This window comes from Dromiciops gliroides, chromosome 3 (assembly GCF_019393635.1).
Source record: "Dromiciops gliroides isolate mDroGli1 chromosome 3, mDroGli1.pri, whole genome shotgun sequence".
Taxonomy (NCBI): Eukaryota; Metazoa; Chordata; class Mammalia; order Microbiotheria; family Microbiotheriidae; genus Dromiciops; species Dromiciops gliroides.
Genome location: NC_057863.1, coordinates 19,129,841 through 19,150,797, shown reverse-complemented (window position 1 = coordinate 19,150,797; position 20,957 = coordinate 19,129,841). Strand labels below are relative to the sequence as shown.

General features: G+C 42.7%; 1 protein-coding gene across 3 annotated transcripts in view; it reads right to left on the bottom strand.

Annotated features, from left to right (window-relative positions):
- Positions 1-755: 755 nt before the first annotated feature.
- Positions 756-20,957, bottom strand: part of RSRC1 (arginine and serine rich coiled-coil 1) — a 409,907-nt gene continuing 389,705 nt past the window's right edge. For all 3 annotated transcript variants that reach the window (XM_043991317.1, XM_043991318.1, XM_043991315.1), the window contains 3 exons: positions 7,954-8,060; positions 1,449-1,595; positions 756-984 (listed from right to left, as the gene is read on the bottom strand). In XM_043991317.1, coding sequence (XP_043847252.1) covers positions 892-984; positions 1,449-1,595; positions 7,954-8,060 — 347 coding nt within the window. In that variant the 3' untranslated portion in view covers positions 756-891. The remainder of the gene's footprint in view (positions 985-1,448; positions 1,596-7,953; positions 8,061-20,957) is intronic.

Genomic DNA, 20,957 nt, shown 5'->3' with positions numbered 1-20,957 from the left:
CATCTTCTTAGGCCAACGTTGAAATTGAGGCTTAGAGCATTTATTATGGGATTTTAGAGGATATAGGCAGTGGTCACCTTGAAGAGGACAAATGAGTCTAGGAATCAACCAAGACACAGTGGTGACAGATAACATGAATTTGCATTATATACTCTTTGAGCGGCACTGTCTCATAAAATGAGAAGAGGTAAATGGAAACATGATTTTGTAGAAGGCTCATCTTCATACCCAACTAAGATTTAAAAGCCCTCAACTGGATGAACTGTCAAACACAATCACTCTAACAGGCAGTTTTACTTAATTTTTCAGGAGAAGGTGGAATGGGGCTGGGGTGTGTGTGTGTCATTTTTTGGGAGGTGACTTGCATCAAATTTAAAAAAAACCAACCCTCCAAAGGTCTTATACTTGCTGACTACTTTGGTGTTGGACTTTCTAGCCAGACACACAGCTATTTTTAGGGCAGTGGCATGTTTTTGTTTTTGGCCCAGCCGTCTGATTACACAGAAAGTTTCCTTACTGATGTGGGTCGACAAGTGCTCTGTACCTCACCAAGTCTTTCTTAGAGAAGTGGCCAAGGGTATGAAAGCCAAGTGACGTACTCACAGTCATAGTCAGGAGGCCTTATTTGAACCCAGCTCTTCTCCACTCTCTAGCCACTACAGTGGCTGCCTCAGTATTTTTAGACGTTGTTCCACTACAGAAACCATCCATAACACTACTGTCTAATTGAGTAGGAAAAAGTGAGGAAAAGAAAATGGGCTAAAAAGACCACTTTATTGAGCTCTCCAGAGAACATAAACATACACACGCCCCACCCCCAGTTGTCACCTTTCCAACTTTACATTTTAAGAAGCAAATTTCAATTTTATTGTCGTTTCAGCCCCACCTTAGTCAAGCAACAGGACTACCCATCAGCCGTTCTTGACGGAGAGCAATTAATCTCTTGAACCATTTTTCCTCGGCTTCAGCCTTCTCAATAAACAGCTGTGATAAAAAAATAATAAAGGAATGCATTACTTGATTTGTTTGCTGCTGCCTCTGATCTGAGCCCATAGATGGGTGCCTGTGAAGGACGAGAGGCCCAGGCACTTTTGGCCTTTGGCCCCCTTCCTCCCCATGAGGCCTCATGCTCGAAGGCAACAGTGCCCCGAGGGGGCAGTCACTGCACTGCTCCTTGGTCCCTTCTACTCTGCCCTGTCTGGCCGTGCCCAGACCCAGCCTCCCAGGACCTGCGTCTTTTGCCTGTCTCTTAATCATAGCAATGGAGCAGTAGATGTGATCATGAGCCAGATTCAAACACCGGTGACGGTTCTCAGAGGGAGGGTCCATTTTGGCTGCCAGCTCAGAGGGCAGCAGCTCAGGCCTCTTTGGATACCCCTCCTTTCCCCGCTCCCATCTCCAGCAGCTGCATGTGCCTTGATTGATAGTTAAAGGTTAAATGTTCTTACATTGGGATGTGCTAGAGAATTATCGTCTTGGTATTTGATGGTGGTGGGGATGCTGGCAGGGTCTATCTCTTTTTCAGTGTGTGGTGGCTCCGCAGCCACTGTTGCCGATGTTGCGGCCTCTTGCTTTCCTTCTCCAGGATCGGTGGGCTGGAAAAACCCAAAATACACACATATCATCACAACCTGGGCCACCTGAGACAAGTGCTGCTCCGGGCCCAGTCCTGACGCCACACAAGAAACCTCTGCTGCTTTTGAGACATTGCTGTGATTCTCTTTTCAGTCTCAAACAGTACCTGGATTTCTGGATGAGGAAGGACAATTGGGGGGGGAGGGGGAGGAAGCTTATTACACAGCAAACAATTAGGGAACTATTCTCCATTTCATATTATCAGTCCAAATCCCATTCTGTAGCAACTTCCTTTGAAGGGTGGCATGGTGGAGTGGAAGGAGCAACAGACCGGGCATCCGGAGATTTGAGTGTGAATCCTGGACCAGACACCAGCAGTGCCCCTGAGTACATGCCAGGAGGCCGCGGGTGGGTGGGCTGAGGGCTAGATTTGGAGAGGGAGGACTAGGGCTCAGTCCTGGTTCTTCCACTTCCCTGTGACACCTTCACTAAGTCATTTAGCCTCCATGGACCTCAGTTTCCTTATTTGTAAAACAAGGGGGCTGGACTAGAAGGTCCCTCAAGTCCCTTTTTGCTGTGAATCTCTGGTCTAGTATATTTCTGTACAACTTGATAATACTTAAAGTTATCTGACTTTACAAGGTGGTTGTTGTAAACCTTAAAGTGCTATAAAAATCTGAGCTATTGACAATGCTTTCTTTGTTTTTGCAGAGCAGTGGGGATTAAGTGACTTGTCCAGGGTCACACAGCTAAAATGACTGAAAAATGTGTGGAAATTCTATACTGATGAAACATCTCAATATTTCACATGTTCAACCAAGTTCTAACACTCAGAAGAGGGTTTTGCCAAACTTGTAGCCATGAATTAAATAGCTTGTTTTTTAAAAAGCATGTCAACACTGAAGTCTCTCTGGCTCCCAACTCTCTTATAGGCTCTGAACCTGGCACCCCGAGCATGTCTGAGCCCACACTTGCCACCCCCCTTTGCCCAAAGCCCCCACTCCTGTCCTGTCGCCCTCCCCTCACTCAGGATCAGGAGCTGGGTGTCATTTCAGCCTTGTGTCCCGTATTTAACCAGCGGCTTGGTTGTTTCTTGTGTCTTCACAACGTCTCGTCCATCTCCTGCCCTTCCTCTGGCTCACCGGGACGACTGAACCGGCCTCTCCATCGGGTGTGTCTCCGTGTCTGGGCACATATGTTCTGTGTGTGTTTGCCATCCTTCGCACTGCTGTCACAGTCCCTTCTACTGCTCGCCAATTTGCCTCCAGGATCAAATACAAACCTGACCTCAGCACTGAAGAGCTTTCACAGCCCGGCCCCATCTTTGCTCCGATTTCTTGCCGAGCTTCACGTCCTCCATGTTCCAGCCCCTCGGCCTCCTCCTGCCCTCTCCTGCTTCTGTGCACTCATGGGGGTGGTCTGGCCCCCCTTTCCTCCAGGGATGCCTCCTGCATGAATTACCTAATCCCAGTGTTTTCAATCCAATTCCGGATCAGGTCAGGGTGAGAAGTGGGCTGCTCACTAGGCGAAAGGTGTGGAGCTCACTCTCCCCTCTCATGACTTTGCACAGCGTGGCTGCTGTTACAGCAGTGGCTTGGTTTCCTTGGAGATGAGTCATCAGCATTTCAGGACTAGGTTTTAACCTTTTCCATTCTTTCATCTCGTCTCAGGGAGGTGGCTCTCTTCTCGGCGGGGGTGGGGGCTATGGGGTGCACTGTGTCACACATATTTTCATACACAGCCAGGATGTCAGGGGGGGGGGGTATCCCAGACTGTGAAATGACGATGGTATAAAAACCGGGCATCAATAAAACAAGTAAATGCAATGGTTCCCAGACGGTCCCTGGTGTGTTTCTACTCCCAGAGGAGACGTGTGGGGAGATCCTCTGGGGGCTGGGTGGTTTTTTATTCTGCAGGAGCGGCAGCAGCAGCAACTCAGGGAGGTGTCAGGAAGACCTCATGGGTCTTGAAGTAGCCATTGGAGAGCCATATTTACCCAGCCTCCTTTCAGGAACTCAGAGAAAACTCATCACACGCGGTAAAGACCCAGAAATGGAGAAACGGGAGAGGGAGAGGAATCCGTGTGGGAAGGCCCAGAGCACGAGAGAGAAGACAGATGTGACAATGAGAGGGATGAACACGCTGTCATGGGCCAGAGCCGCCCGGACGTGTTCAGCACCATAGAAAGCTGGGGGAAGAAAAGAGGAACAAGGAGACAGGGAGAAATGGGGCCCGTCTGAAGGAAGATATTTTAAACATACTGCAGGGAGCCATTGGCGGCCCCGGGCAGACATTCCGCTTGGTTTGCACATGACGTCTATGATTCTCAATGGTTTCCAATAGCTCAGATGATGGAGCAGAGTGTGTTCACTAAATTCACAGAGGAAACTGACTGGGAAGAGTTGTAGGATAAGAACAAAATGCAAAGTGAATTTAAAGAGAAACATTTAGGAAAAATGATGAATAAGGAAAAAACCCAAAGGCAACATTCAGGAAGGAAAAACTTCCAAAGAAGGGGAAAAACTAGGTAGGTAGAAGACTCTGAGGTAGTGTGGTGTAGTGGTTAGAAAGCTGGCCTTGAAATCTGGAAGATATGAGTACATAGATGCCTATACGGACATCTATCTCTCATCAATCTCTGCCTCTCCATCCATTCATCTATCATCTACCTGCCTGTCTGGACAGCGACAGCGAGACTCAGTCCAAAGACTCTAGACCCAAATTCTGCCTTTGCCGCATACTGGCTGCTGGACATGTCACTCAACCCAAGCTATTCTTCGAGACTAGAAGTTGTAGAGAAGGTGCTGACCTGAGCTGGTAGAGGACGTCTTCCCCAAGAGGAGGGAATTCTTCACTGTGAACTTCCCATATTGAAGAAATGACAAGCCTGGTCTCAGAACAAAGTGTGTGTGCGTGCGTGTGCGTGTGCGTGCAGTGGTATCATTGTCAGAGGAGGCTCCCAAATAAGTAAATCCCCTTCATCAATGTAGCTCACACCTTCTCCACGCTGCACCTCCCTTCTTTGGTATCAGGTATGATATATAGGTACAAAGGAGTGTGTTTAGGGGTACACAAGTATCTGTAGGGAGCCATCTTCCAAGTCTCTGTGGAACTTGCAGATTTCATGGCTTAGAACATCCCTCACTCTCGGACGCCTCTGTCTACACCTACAGGCGCACACATATGGATGGGTGGATATACGGACCCAGCCCTGTGTCTTCTCGATCCTCAGCCTGGCTTGGATCACCAGACTCACCTGCCTGAGGGTTTTCTTCTTTCTTTCTTTTTTTTTGTCCACTGGTTTATTTTTATTGCTGTTTTGGTGAAGTTACATTCTAATTTCTGAATGGATATAAACCATTCAAACATGCAGCAAACAGGTTTAGGGATGAAATAATGTGCTAGAAACAGAAGAATCAATTAATAATCATTTTGATTTATACAAAAACTTCACACACCTTATCTTTTCAAATCTGTACAACAACTATGTATCCCTTTTCTTTAGAAATTTATTTTCCCCTCTGAGTACTGCCCTTGGATCTTCCCTTATTCCACATTTGCCTTTGGGGAATTAAATGTCTTCCTTTGAATTCCGTTGCGACCCTATAGGAGGTCAATGACCCTTCCCTATCAAAGTCCCCTGTGGCTTTTTTTTCTTTTTTTGGTGGGGCAATGAGGGTTAAGTGACTTGGCCAGGGTCACACAGCTAGTAAGTGTCAAGTGTCTGAGGTCGGATTTGAACTGAGGTACTCCTGAATCCAGGGCCGGTGCTTTATCCACTGCGCCACCTAGCTGCCCCTTAAATGTATTTTTGCTACATCTTGATTCATCTCTGACCAGGAGCCCATCATTCCTATATTTTAATCTGTTCCAGAAATTAAAAATCCATTCTCCGACACCAGTCTTCTCAATCACATGTTCACTGCCCTAATGCTTCCCCAATGAAGACCTCTTTTTGTTGCCTTACATTGGCAGGAGGGACAAAACCACAACCTGAGCCTGTGAAGGCTTCAGCTTTTTGCTAAGACTTAAGGCTAAGACTTCCAGAATGTTTAAATCAAGTTAGGCTTGAGATGCTTCCTCCCATGATGTAGGGCTGGCGTTCGAGAGAGATTATTATATGTGCATGTGCACTTGGGGAGTCCCCTTCCTAGAGATAACTGAACCCACAGAAATACCACAGGCCCACAAGAGTACTGAGGGAGGAAGAGCAGGGACAGAGGAGGGCCAAGGGCAGATTTGGGGGACGTGGGTGTGGACACGGAAACAGAACCAGCAAAGGAAACTGACAAAGGGCAGTTCTATAGAGAGGGTCAGTAGGAAGCAGCATCAGAGTAAAGGACGCCTCCTTGCTGAGCGGGTGGTCAACACTTAAAAGCAGACGAGGCATCAAAGAAAGATAAACAAAATCTGAAAAACTATCTTTGGACTCGGCAGCTAACACGCTGATGGCAAACCTTGAGAGAGCAGTTTTAGGAGAGTGTTGGGTCAAGAAGTGAACAACAGGCAATAAGGAAGCAAACCCTGAGGTTACCTACTGCTTCTTTTAAACAAACAACTGAGTTTTTTAAGTGGCAGACACGGTGAAGTGACTTGGCCAGGGTCACACAGCTAGTAAGTGTCTGAAGCCGGATTTGAACACAGGTCTTCGTGACTCCAGGGTTGGTGCTCTATCCATTCCACCACCCAGCTGCCCCATAGCTTCTGCTTCTAGGAGCAGAGAGATAGGATGATAGCCTAAGGGACTCCCGGGTCAAATTAAGAAGGCACAATGGTGGATGGGGATACATAAAGTATTTCTAAAGCACTGACTACATACACCAGATGCTTTGCTAAGTGAGAGGGATAGAAATACAAGCAAATGGGACAGTTCCTGCCCACACAGCCCTTACATACTAATGAGGAAAAGCTGGAAACTTTGGGGAGGGAGACAGGGAACAAGGAGAGTGACTTCTTCCAAAGAGATGAGAACTGAGGGAGGAGAGGAAAGATGAAGACGTTGAGGAGGTTTGAGATGTGAAATAAGGACACGAGGAAGCCTGTGAGAGATGGGTTCTGTTTTCTTCATAAACAAGGCAGGGGCTTCATCTACTGAGACCAGGAAGGCTGAAGAAAGGGATGATCTGACATAGCAATGCCAGGAGGCACAGCGGAGTCGATGGGGGCAGAACAAAGGGATTGCCCGGCAGTAGTGAGGGTTTGCACAGTCGTTTCACCTCCTCCAGCAGCACTGAGGGGCTCAGGAATAAACGCTGAGGAAGGCCAGGGCTCAGCTGAACTGATTACCTAGACTGTGAAGACCAGTAAGGGAGGAAAGTGATGAAAAGCAGGGGAGGTGAATTAGGAGAAGAGATGAAGGAAGAGGAATGACTGTCTTCTGTCTTGGTGCTTAGCACAGTGCCTGGAGCATAAGAGGCACTTCATAAATTCCCACTGACTGACTGACTGACTGGAAGGCTTCCACAGATGCAGAAAAGCAATCTTTCAAATTATGCAATAGTTTCATGCCCACCAGTCTGGGGGGGTTTAGCGGAAAGATCTTATTTCATCACTAACCAATCAGCTTTAAGGATTCCAAAGCTACAACTGGCTCCCAGTGCATACACAATTTTGACAGCTAGAAATTATAAAATGTTCAAAGAAATAGGATATTTCTGATAAACAGTAATCGTAAAACACGTCTTCATGATCTATGTATGTTAGAAAAGATTTTTTTCCAGATAGTTACTTATTTTAGAAGATAACCTTTTCTGAAAAAAGTGAGGCAATTGGGGTTAAGTGACTTGCCCAGGGTCACACAGCTAGTAAGTAAGTGTTAAGTGTCTGAGGCCAGATTTGAACTCAGGTACTCCTGACTGCAGGGCCAGTGTTCTATCCACTGCACCACCTTGCTGCCCCTTTTGAGCTGTTCTAATGAATATGATGACAAAATATTCAACAGAAATGTCTATTTATCAACAGCTTCTTTTACAGGAATGCAACCAATTATAAACCACCTGTGCTGAGAGGATAAGCCTCATTTCTCTGAGCTCCCAAAGGCAGTAATGCTTTAAGAAATGGGAGAGCACAGTCAACACCAAAGGAATGCCCTTCTAACATGTTTGTTGGGAAAGTTCTGAAAAGACAGAGCCTCACTTAGATGCTGCCCTTTGCCTCCCATGCCAATTTAAAACTAAAACTAATAATGGGATAAAGCTGGGGTTCCCAGCACTTCTGTTCAGCTTGTGCCTGGACATCTCCTTCTTCTTCAGAATAGACACTTGAAGGCCAAGGCTGGTGTTTGCACTCCAGGTTGCACGCATTCCCACGGTGCCTTCTCCGCTGGAGCCCTAAGGACTCTCTTCTCAACAGCAGGGGGCAGGGAGAAGGGGAACTTACCTTCTTGACTTCTTTACTTGATCTGAATGTCTGTTGAACGAAACAGTCACTTTCAATTGCTTCAATTTCTTTGACTCGTTTCACTTGTTCTCCCAGGGTGGCTTGGTCTACAAAAAGAGGGTACACAGCGTCAGCATATTTTAGGAGAGGCTTGTGATCTTTGCTGTGTCTCTTATGAATATGAACTGGGGTGAGGTCAGGACAGCTAAGCTAAATTGTAGTGCACAAGCACTGAGGGGCTGAAGACTGATGAATGACATTCCCAAAGAGCGAAGGAAGTGCTACATTGGAAATGGGAGATTTTGCTGAAAAAGCGTCACCGTTGACAATGATCCTGGTGGGTCTCAGCTACTCTTGTGGGAGGATACTTAATTCTTTCCCAAGCTAAGCCAATGGGAAAAATTCTCTCTTTATGGTTCATATGGATTCTGTCTTCTAGCTTGTGCAATAAATAAGATGGTTAATTAGCAGCTACCATTTTCTTGGTGATAGCACTTAACAAATTCGGGTGGGAGATAGCAGTTATTGTCAGATGACCCATGGAAATAGTTTTAGCTTTGAAGAGTGTAACGATTGGAATGACGCCACCTGCTGGAGACTTACTGTAGAAGAGTTCCTCCCATGAAGCGAAGGTCTTTGAGGGCAAGACCAGGAGTCTTTTCTTTGGCGTCAGGAAGTGACGCGGGCTAGTGGGAGGAGGAAGGAAGAGACTGGCGCTCGGTCTCACGCTCTTTCCTGAGGATGCTGGTGGAGAGCGGAGCTAGAAATGTGCTCTCCCTTTAATAGATATAGGAATATAGGCCTTTCTTCTCTCTTTACCAAATTCTTATTCTCCTTAATAAATGCTTAAAAGTCTAACTCTTGCTAAAGCTTATAATTTATTGGCGACCACTCATTAGATATTTTAGACAGACTAGCTAGAATTTTAGCCCTTAACAAGAGGAAATAAAGATATTTCCATCTAACAAATCAAGATTTTTTTTGAGGGGGCAGGGCAATGAGGATTAAGTGACTTGCCCAGGGTCACACAGCTAGTAAGTGTCAAGTGTCTGAGGCTGAATTTGAACTCAGGTCCTCCTGAATCCAGGGCTGGTGCTTTATCCACTGTGTCATCTAGCTGCCCCGCAAGATATTTATTAAGAACAAGCTATATGCAACCATGGCAGATTTAGAAAAGAAATGATCTGAAGTCAAGCTTAGCTTCAGACATTATTTTTTAAAAGGCATTTTTAGTTTTTGCTTCTCAAATTTCTAATGTATAAAATAAATCACTTGGTTAGCCATGTTGTTTTCCTGGGAATGATCTTAAACAAAAAAATATAGTTTTTTTCCCCCCAGTATGAAATTTCTCTGACTACCAGATCTACAACTAATGAATTTCACAAAGACAATTCTATGCACTAGGAGGAATTCTATTTTCAAACCAACCTAAAGCATGGTTCGTGTGGGAGGAAGGAGGGGGTGATTTTATTGGCATGGACTTTCCTTCCACTGATAAAGAAGGGCAACCCCACCTTTCTTTCTTTTTTTTTTTTTTTGAGGCAATTGGGGTTAAGTGACTTGCCCAGGGTCACACAGCTAGTAAGTGTCAAGTGTCTGAGGCCAGATTTGAACTCAGGTACTCCTGAATCCAGGGCCGGTGCTCTATCCACTGTGCCACCTAGCCGCCCAACACCACCTTTTTTGAGTCATGTTTCCCAAATCCACCCTCTGGCGGTTGATCTTTGGGTGATAGCTCTGTATTCAGAACACCACTGATCCTGCACTGGAATGTTTTCTAGCTAGGTCAGACCTAATAGACTGCTGGGAGGAGCTCTAGAGCTCAGGGTTACTTATAGAGCCACCAACATAGAATCTTAGTGGAAGACACCATCCTCACTCTGTATTATTGATGTGTTCAATGCAACAAATCCACTTGGAGTTACTTTACATATCCTGACAAAACCCTGTGTAGATTTATAAAGAAATGTCATTATATATGCTGTTCTACACGACCCAGCTTTTGATTTTTATTAATTAGGGGAAAATCATGAATGATTCTTAATTAGTCTGTCTGAGGTCATTTCCCAATCACTAGTATGGAGATGAAAATTAATAAGAGTTCTCTTCAGACTTTGGGCCTATCTTGGAAATGCTGAGTGATTTGAATTCCTGGTTTTTCTTCCTCTGCTGGGAAAATAAGACACATTTTCTCATTTGGGTTTGCAACGTGCTTCCCTAGATGTCAGGGGTGAGATCACAAACAGCTCCTGACAGCTAAAGCTTGTCGTGTTTGCGGCTTTAACCCTGGGCACACTCCCAGCTTGGAACACTCATAAAAGTGTCACTGCAGAACTTGGCCAAAGGGACAGAATGCTTAAAGAGATGACAAGGGTGAGCATCAGAAGGGAGGCAAGGAGAAAGACAGGGGCACAGACAGATTAGAAGACAACAGAACATTATCTTCTTTGTGCTTCTGGAAAAGTCAATTCAAAAATAACAAAGTGACAGGACAGATAGGAGAAGGCTAGATCACCTACCCTAAGATATGAAAAATAAGCCAAAGAGAGCCTACAGCCTTTTAGTGCGGAAACAACGGTACTGATGGTAGGAAAGCTTTACTAACATATTTCCCACTAAAAGGGACATCTTCTGCATGAAATTTACGTTTTCAGATTTATCAGAGCTTCATTGTCTGTGCTCTGAAAACACTGGCTTATAAAACATGCTCTGTATTTCCTCAGATGCGCATTAGCAGTCCTAGCACTGGCTGCCTCAAATTCCTGTCTTAATCCTTTGCTTACACTTTAAGGAAACATTCATGATTGTAACTTACAAGGAGCAATTCTGCTTTTTTAGACTGTAAACACCAACATTATAGAGATTGCCAGCACTTGCTGATCCCCAGGCCTTTAATAAATGTCTGGGGCACTGAATGTATGGAAAAATATGGAAACTTTAAAAAGTGGCCATAATTTAAATCTTATGCATAATGCATTTTTTTTGAACAATTGTATTAATCAGACATGAACTGATTGTAAAGACAAGTAACAAAGTTACGGACAGAATCAAAGTCACAGAAGGTTCTGAGACTGACATCAACGACATTAACATGGTAAAAATGGACTGGAAGGAAGCACAACCCATTAGTGCGTGATACTTTTTGACAAACACATTATTGGTGGATAAAATGACTTCCATATGTTGTTTGTCAGATGTCAGTAGGAGGGATATGTATTTCATAGCAAAATCAAAAATAATGGAGTCAGAAAGCTAAGAGGCTACAGGCAAAAAAATCAATATGAACTCACTGCACAGCAAATCCTTTTACTCTCTTCATAGTGAAAAAACAAAATTAAATATTTCACCAGTTATTGTTGAGGGCACTTTTATATGAAAAAATAAGGCTTTTCCTGCTTCTAGATATTAAGGGCCGTAATCACGAGTAATTTCAGCTGATGCAACATTAACACTTAGATTTATTTAAAAAATATTAACAAATGATAACACATTTGGAAATCATTAGCAAAGACTACAGGGATCTCATGTAAGCCTTTATTGTGTAAGTCTTTACGTTATTTACGGATAGATAGCATGCATAAGCCAATGGTTTGAAATTGGGCAGCAATGCTCTACTGAAGACAGCAGATGGCATTATCAGACAAGATGTGGTAGCAAAAAGAAAAAAAAAAGTATTGGGAAAAAGCACCCTATTTGAACAAATTTATACTGAAATTTTAGCATCAATTGACTCAGAATATTAACATTTAATGAATTCCCCCAAATTAAACATGTTTTATGGAATCATAATATTTTGGCTGCAGTTCTTGAGTCAATTTTCATGTTCTTTTTCTTTGTTCTCAACAATGATGATTTTTATATTTTGCATCCTTAAATATATGGCTAAAATGACACAAATAATACAAAATAGGTTGTTTTCAGATTGAGCTATTTATCAATGGAAATATCTCTGGAATTTCTTTTGAGGATATAACTTAGCCATTAAAAATAGTAACTGGTTCAAATCAATTGGAAAGGTTATCTTTGTGTATTTCAGTGATTTACAAATACTGAGCATGAAATGATAATTGACTTTTATGCTCAGATGGCATTTTACTGATTTTTAAAAAATAACTGGTAAAAGTCTCCACGGGGTCCATGAACTTAAAAATATTTTTTTTTATAACTATATGACTGGTTTCCTTTATCATCTGGTATATTTTATTTTATGCATTTAAAAACATTTTTCTGAGGAATCCACAGATTTCATTAGACTGCAGAAGGGGTCTATGACATAAAAAAGGATTAAGAACTCTTACTTGTATTTAAAAAGTTGGTTTACTACCTTTAAATATGACACATTCCCAGTTTTCCCCTAAATGCATTTTAAGGATCTACAATTTCATTAGCGCAGGGATTGCATTTATCGAACCAGATTTCCCTCCTTGCACAACTGAGATGGTTTCCAAGAGTTTCTGTCTGCAGACCAGTGAGGCCTTCAGAGGAGACACAGGAAATCTGTCACTAGGCCCTGCCAGCTAGAGCTCACACTCTACTAGCACAGCCATAGAGAATACGAAGTCATCAGATCCATTCTGGGGTGTCCAAGAAAGATTTAATAGTGGCTCCTTTTCAAAACACAATGTGTTAGTAAAACAAAGCCGAATGCTAAGGAATGTAGACACATTTCGGTCTTGGAGAAGAGAATAAGAAATTCCCCTCCCTGAGCTTTCTTTAGAAAGGTGTGGGTTAGGACTCTATCAGATGAGGTCACTGGGTCTGCTAGAATTGCCTGTTTTTCTTTGTTACAAAGGAGGGCTCAGAGCTTGGTTAGTTAGGTGGTATTTCAAGAAATGTTTTTGTTCAGCTGTTTCAGCTGAGTCCAACTCTTTATGACCCCATTTGGGGTCTTCCAGGCAAAGATACTGGAGTGGTTTGCCATTTCTTTCTCCAGCTCATTTTACAGATGAGGAAAGAGAGACAAAGAGGGTTAAGTGACCTGGCCAGGGTCACACAGCTAGGAAATGGCTCAGGCTGGATTTGAACTCAGGTCTTCTTCATTCCAGGCCCAGAACTCTATGTACTGCTTCACCTCAAGAAATGAGTGGTCTGGAGATTGGTACCTCAGAGCCACGTGCTTTGTGCCATACCTCTCTCCCCATGAGAAGTCCAAGGATTTCTTCCATGGTTTCCCTTCCCTGCCCCTTCCCTTCCCTTGCCCCTACATAAACCACCATCTTTTTCTTAAAAAAAAAAAAAAAAGAAAAAAAAAGAAATGAGTGGTCATCAATAGATTAAGGTAGGGTAGTGTCAAAGAATATTAGCAAACAGTTCTCAGAAAAATTGTAAACCATTAACAACCATCTGAAAGAATGTTCCAAATCATAAATAATAAGAGAAATGCAAATTAAAGTAACTTTGAGGTTTTGCCTCACACCCAGCAAATTGGCAAAGGGGACCAAAGATGGGAATAGTGGGGCACAGGAGTGCACTGTTGGTAGAGCTGTGAATCACATAGCCATTTTTGAAAGCAATTTAAAATTAAGCAAATAAAGGAACTAAAATGTCTATGCCTTCTAACCCAGGGAGCACACTAAGAGGCATATGCCCCAAAGAGGTCATTGATAAGAATAAAATCCTCACATTCACCTAAAAGTCTCAGAGTAGCACAAGACTGGAAACAAAGTCAGTGCTAAAGACTTTTGTTTGAGGAAGGCCAAAGAAATGATGGTCCATGAATATAATAGAATAATTACTATGCTGTAAGAAATGACAAAATAGGAAGAACAGAGAGAGGCACGGAAAGACTTCCATGAACTGATACAAAGTGAAGAGAGCAGAACCAGGAGAACAACAGATATAGTAACTACAATGATGTAAATGGAAAGAACCACAAACACAAAACTACTGACATTGAACATGGCAGAGTTACCCAGACCAACATAGCTCCAAAGAAGAGATAGGAGACATTGTATGGGACCATGTATATACTTTCAGACATTTTCAATATATTCATAGTTCTTCTATGGGATAGTTCTTTGGGAGGAAGATGGCTGAGAGATACTGGAAGAAATTTAGGCAGTGTAAAATCAAAGGTTATCAGTAAAATTATTTAAAAAACAACAACAGTGGGTTGCAAAACCAAAACCATTTTGTACATCTACATCTAAGCATGGAAAATTTATAAATAAACTTGAAATTTGGGACTAAGTAAGGGAGGGGATACTTAATATAGAATTTATAGAAAAAAGGCTGAACAAAATTGATCTTCACATGTGTGCTACTTTATGATTTAAATTTTGTAAAATGTAAATATAGTTCAAGTTTAATATTGAAAATTAACCAAACTTGTTAACCGTTGTTGTTGTTGTTGTTGTTCAGTTATTTTAGTTGTGGCCAGCTTTTTGTGACCCCATTTTAAGGTTTTCTTGGCAAAGATCCTGGAGTGGTTTTCCATTTCCTTCTCCAGCTCATTTTACAGATGAGGAAACAAAGGCAAACAGGGTTAAGGGACTTGCCCAGGGTCACACAGCTAAGTGTCTGAGGCTAAATTGGAACTCAGGCCTTGCTGACTCCAGGCCCATGACTCTATCCTCTCTGCCACCTACCTGTTAACTGTTTACATTTAAATTAATTGACTCACCTTATGCTAAATTACAATAAGGTTCTAGTGTACTAGTGGGAGGAATACTTTTTGTGGTGTAAATATTAGCATGTGAAATTATGTTGTGCATGTTTTGCATGTGCAAAATTACTTCATGAAAAAGAAAGTCCATGACTTTTCCTCCCTGCTCAAAGGCTGCAATGTCCTTACCTTCCTTTCTAAATCCTGCACACTCACACTTCCTCTATGAGGCCTTCTTTGGGCTGGAAATGAACCTCTCTCTGCCCTGAGTTTTTATAAAAGTGTTATTTTCACTTGGCACAATCACAGCACAACAGAGTGGTAGGGCTAGAAGGGACTTTATAGATCACCTCATCCAGTTCTTTATTTTACAGATCAATCAATCAATCAATCAGCAAGCATTTAGTAACTGGTTACTATGTGCCCAAGCACTGTGCTAAACACTAGGGATACAAAGAAAAACCAAAAACAGATGAAGTAACTGAGGCCTTAAGAGGTTGTGTCTGCTTCAACTTAGTTTGTGGGAAAGCTGGAATTCAAACTCATGTCTTCTGATTCATACAGCACAATCTTCTTTTCCTAATGGTAGAATTTGTACCCATTGGAGTACTTTAATAATTATTAGTTATCTTGTCATGCCTTATCTTCCCAAAAGATGGAACTCCTTGAGATGATAAACTATATATTAGAGCTGATAGAGTTGTAGAGTTTAATGGGACCCCTATTCTAGTGCCTCCTCAAAGCAGGATTCCATCTATAATATGGGTACAGCAAGTGGTTACATAGCTTATGTTGAAGGACAGTTATAATTGTTAAGGGAGTTTACCAGTGGATAAACCACATGCTCCAGTAGTATCTATGATAACTAGTCAAGGTTACTAGAAGAAGGCTACTGGCATGCTGGGTGAACCCCCTGCAAAGGCTGTCACACAGGATGACACCGCATGGATGTGTTATGATGACAACTGCAGGGAATAGTTTAGTCAAATATTGTAGTAAGAGCAGAATATATGCTTCTATTTCCTGTAAAGTCTTGCCTATATCAAGAATTCAGAAACATTTGCTGATTGATTTAATATTAAAACCTTGGCAACCTAGTGGTATTTGACAGCTGCTGTGGCTCAAAGTTCACGCGATAATCAGCCACATGGTGAACTTACCTAGCTGATACTCAGATAACAGAGCAAGGTGTAGAGGTCGTTGGCAGGCAGACAGGGCCTGCCAGACCTTGTTCTCCAGGGGCATGGCCTTTCAGTAACCAGAGTGCCTGAGCACCTACATGAAAACAATGGTACCAAAGCTCCCGCTGGCCTTCTCCAGGCCTTCACGTAGATCCTACAGGGTGAGAGTTAAGACTTGGTGGGGTTAATCCACCTCACTCAGTCTGTTTCTCTCCCCTTGGCTTTACAAGGGACGATACAGGTTCTCAAGAAGTGGGTTATGCAGAATGGGGGAATTGATATCTATCACTGGATTGATAACAACTGATAACTTATTGTTTTCCAATGGCTAGCTGATGAAACAATCCAACTTCTGACCTCTATGGACAATGTATTTTGACTTCAGGTGGGGAAAGTGATGTTTTCACCATTTTATTCTAGTGCAGCATCTGGAGGTACACAGAAAACTGTGATTGATAACCAACGTCTGGATTTCTTTTTTTTTTTTTTTTTTTTAGTGAGGCAATTGGGGTTAAGTGACTTGCCCAGGGTCACACAGCTAGTAAGTGTTAAGTGTCTGAGGCCGGATTTGAACTCAGGTACTCCTGACTCCAGGGCCGGTGCTCTATCCACTGCGCCATCTCGCTGCCCCCTGGATTTCTTTTGAATGGGCCGAGTTACAGAAATTTTATAATAAAAGTATTTAAAAGGGCCAGGTAGGTTTTTTGGAAGTAAATGATAGTAAGTGTAGTTTCATCACATGTAACAAACATTTACCAAGGTCTTTCTGTGTGCGGACACTGCTACATTCTGGAGACACAAAGACAAAAAGGGATGCAACCTCTGCCCACGGGGATTCCATGGTCTCTGTGTAACGGGGATGCAGCATAGACACAGTAAAGTAGAAGGCGACAGGAATGAAGGAGGGACCCTGACAGAGATCTAGGGAAACAGGAAATGGGACAGAGAGACTGCAGTTGTTGGGCCGAGGGTGGGGGGAGAGGGGGAGGCACCTCGTGAGCCTGGAGCATGGTCTGTGTGGATGGAAGCAGAGTGGTGGGAAAGGTCAGGTTGGAATAATTTATTTGGAGTCCAGTCTGCATACGGGCGGAATGTGAGGTTGGCTGGAAAGGTAGGTTAGACTCAGATAATGATAGTGAGGACGGTGACAAAGGTAACCAACATTTATAAATTGAGCCTTTAAGGTCTGTGAAAGACTTTGCTTACATGAGCTTATTTGAGGGAGGGCCTACAGCCCTTGTGTTCCCATTTTATGGATAAAGAAACTGAAGCCTTTCAATGCTGAACTAAGCAGTGTGCATTTTATGCTGTTGGCAGTGAAGGGACACCGAGGATCTGAAGCTAGGGAGTGACTGGTCAGATCTGTGGGTTAGCAATGCCATTCTGGCAGTTATTTATGTGAAGAGGTTCTAAGAAAAAGGCTCAGCAGCTCCTCAAGTAGGAAAAATAGGGTGAATGTTAGTGATGCTGGAGACAAAGAACTGACAAGGCTTGGGAACTGATTGTGTGTGGGGGGGAGGCAGTGAGGGAGAGAAGAGGTAAGGGTTGAAAGAGGCTACAAGATTTTTGAATTTGAGTTCCAAGCCAAGGTTTCATTCCTTTCCTTCAGTCTTGATATGGTGATTATTCCTAAGTATTTAGATTTATAATATTTATTTTTATAATTGTGGCTTTTATTCACTAGAAGAATCACCAACAACGTTTTTTGGAGTGGTTAACCTAAATTCTAGTTCAGCCTCATTCTCTATCTACCAAGTGGCTGCTTACTACTAGGTTAAATAATAGATCCTATTTTCCCTTTTATGCTCTCTAACCATTTCGTCTGCATTTAAGCTACACCTGTATAAAGTTGAGTAGAAGACTGACAGTCTGTCACGCTCTTTTGGATTCTGAGTAGGCCCCGGCCAGTCCCTATTTTGGAAAACTTTTCAAAGGACGATGTATACTCCACTTACACAAAGTTTCCACAAAGGGTTTTAAATGCATAATTACTAGACAATCTGGACATCATTAAGCCTAGAAACACTTAGTCTTTGTAAGGATCAATCACTTGGAAATGAGAATTACCTATTTTCCGGCATAGCTTGTGTATTGCATGAACAAAAGCCCACGAACACTGTTCTGGATGTGGCCGAGACCAAACCAGAACTCTCACTCGTTCCTTTCCTCCTTTGCTGCTTCTTTCCCCCAGTCTTGCTCAGAAAGTCCGAAGCTACTGGGCTCTGGAAACACGTCAGTTTGGGTTTGTTTGTGCTTTATTCTTAAAGGAGGTTTTAAGAATAACCTCTCTTTTTCCTCTAAGGAAGTGGTTGCTTCAGAATCAAAGGCTACCAATTACAGAAGAATATATTGTCATTTTCCCCAGAAAAGTCAGAAAGGGAAATTTAATGACAAAACTAAATGGACGGATGTGTATTATGCTTTCTCTGTATATCTCAAATTCTGTCACATCACAACTAACTTTTGGGTAAAATCTGAATCTGTTTACCATCACATGGCCTCCAAACATCTCAGTCCCATAGGCTTGCTCTGTCTAAGCTAGAGATAATGATAACAAATATCGGTTATTAAGTCTAAGCTAATAAAGGGGTAAGAAAGAACAAGTCGTTTAAAGCTGTGGGTGTTTTTCTTCTTTTAACAGACAGAATAAAGGAATCTGGCTTGAGCCGCGCCCCATTAAGAGGGCAGAATAGAGATTCTGCTGTTGCTGTTAGCTGTCCATTTTAATTCTGGCATTCTTGTTGACTCTAATTAAAATTCTATAGATGGAAGAGTAGTATGTTTCTAAGGCACTAGCAGGGAACGCTGTCTGCCAGCCATCTCCAAACACCCCATAACCACACACAACTAGCCTGTCAGGAGAGCTAATGCAGACACTGCAGGGCACACCACATTTGTCACTGTGGCTAATATCAGAGATATGCAGCTCTTTTTTCTCAGCACACAAAAGCAAGATATGTAATTCAATGCTCAATTTACCCTTGTCTCGCAGGAGATTTTCCCCCGCTAATTGATAGAAATTAAGCCATTAATCAAGCCACTAGCCATCATTCAACCCAGGGAAGATGAATACAAACTTTCATCATAACCACCTTCCCCATTTTAGTGTTCATTAGCATTAATTTTTAATGCAATTATGCTATTCTTTTACGCTGAGCTCATAAATTACTGCTCTTTTGTTGCTGGCTGGCCTTGTAAAATCCAAAGTAATGCTTTGTGCTCTGATCTTAAAGGCAATTACTGGGTTCTTCTATCTTTTATATCTTTGTATCCCCAATAACCTTTATACACCACGAACACCCATAGCTGCATATGTATTTAAAATTTTTGGCATATATGTCTGTAGTAGATATGTACACACATCAAAACATTTCCAATACAATATGCAGGTAAGGACAGAAATAAAATCTCACCTATTCATCTAGTGTTGATTCAAACCCATTTAAAATAGCAAGTGTTCTTATGATCAAAATATAAAGAACTTTGTATTATATTCCTGTTTTTTACAAAAATGAAGATGGCAAAATATCTTCATAATTTAAAAACATTTCCAAGGATTGATGTAATAAAGATACTTATAAGGCAGCAGTTTGAGTTAAATTAAAAATAACCTCACTTCTTTAGCTTGGACTGTTATTTTCTCATGCATCTGTCCATACAAAAGAAAGTTGTGCTAATTCTTCTTCTACAATGTAACATTAAATAATATCAGAGAAACCATGCAACAGTATGCTTACTGTGGACATCCGAATAGTCCTGGAGTACTTCTACATAAAGAAGTATGGTCTGGCAGAAAGAGCGGGCAAGGATTCTGGTTCTGACATTTGCTAAGCCCATGACCCTGGGCTTTCAATCAGTCAACAAGCCTTTATTAAGTGCTTACTAAGAGCCACACACTGTGCTAAGCACAGGAAAAAACCAACCCCAAATAGTCCATGACCTCAAGAAGCACACATGCTTTGGGGAGTCAGGGTGGGAGGAAATAACAAGGTACTTCTGAGGTACAGAGAGAAGAGACATTAGGTAACCTGAAAAGAAAAGGCACTAGCAGCTACCCGCTCTCCCCACATACCCACCAAGGTTTTTAAGTGGAAGAGGAAGAAAAGCCTTTTTTGCTTCTCTCTTGTATTATTCAATGAATACCCCAGCCCCTTTTTGAGACTAGTTCTATTATGATCACGTAGTAGCTAGAGAAAGGTTTGGCTGATTGGCATCCCTCTTTTGAGTTGCCATAGGCTAGGCCTTCTTAAACTTTTTCCACTTTTTGCCCTTTTTTGCCCAATACATTTTTACATGACCCCGGGTATGTAGGTATATAAAAGAGGGATACAAATCAAACATTTACTGCCAGATTTTTCACGACCCCTACATTCAGTTATGTGACCCCATACGGGGTCATGACCCTGTTCCCAACAGTTATTGGTGAGGGACGAGGCTGCTTCTCCTCACCTGGATCTGCAGTGAGTCACCGACCACAAGCCTGGTAAATCCTAACATCTGCCTGGCTGCTATAAGCTGCAGACCCTCACTGGGCCATTTCCTCTGCTCTGGGGCCGGGCTCCCTTAGTGGCATCAGGCCACTTAATTAGAATGTCAAGTCAAGAAGTCCTTTAAGTCCTCACCGTGTGCTGGGCACTTTGTTAATGCTGGGAATACAAATAGAGGCATCAACCAAGGCAGCCCCTGCCCTCAAGGAGCTTCTATTCCAATGGGAGAAAACATCAAAAAGAAGGTTAAAAAGGAGGTCAAGGGAGAGGGAAAAGATACCCATGGAGGGCCATGGTGGGTTACGTCCATAATGTCAGAAGCGAAGATGCTGGAAGGAGCTGACCAGTAAGAGGAAGGGGCCCCGGAGGCAGAGTAAACTTTCAGGATGAAGAGGCAAAGCAAAGTGGAGAAAGTCTGGGGAGTCAAAGGCGGAACCTGGAGTCTTGTTTTTCTGCCTGTATTCCTATCACTTGGCCCAGTGCTTGACATACAGTGTATACTTAATAATGTTTTTCCATTCCAATCCACAGTCACAGAAGGTGTCATCAGAAAAGGCCTAGAAGCACTGATTTAAACTTCCAAATTGGAGGCAATGTAAAATGGGCCACTCTTGCCTCATGCTGCCTTTTGTGACAAGGTTGTCCTTATTTAACTTTCATTTGCAAGAGAAATGGCTTTTCCTGATTTGATTCGGTGGGCCACCTGACTTCTAAAGGCAGGGAAAGCGGCCA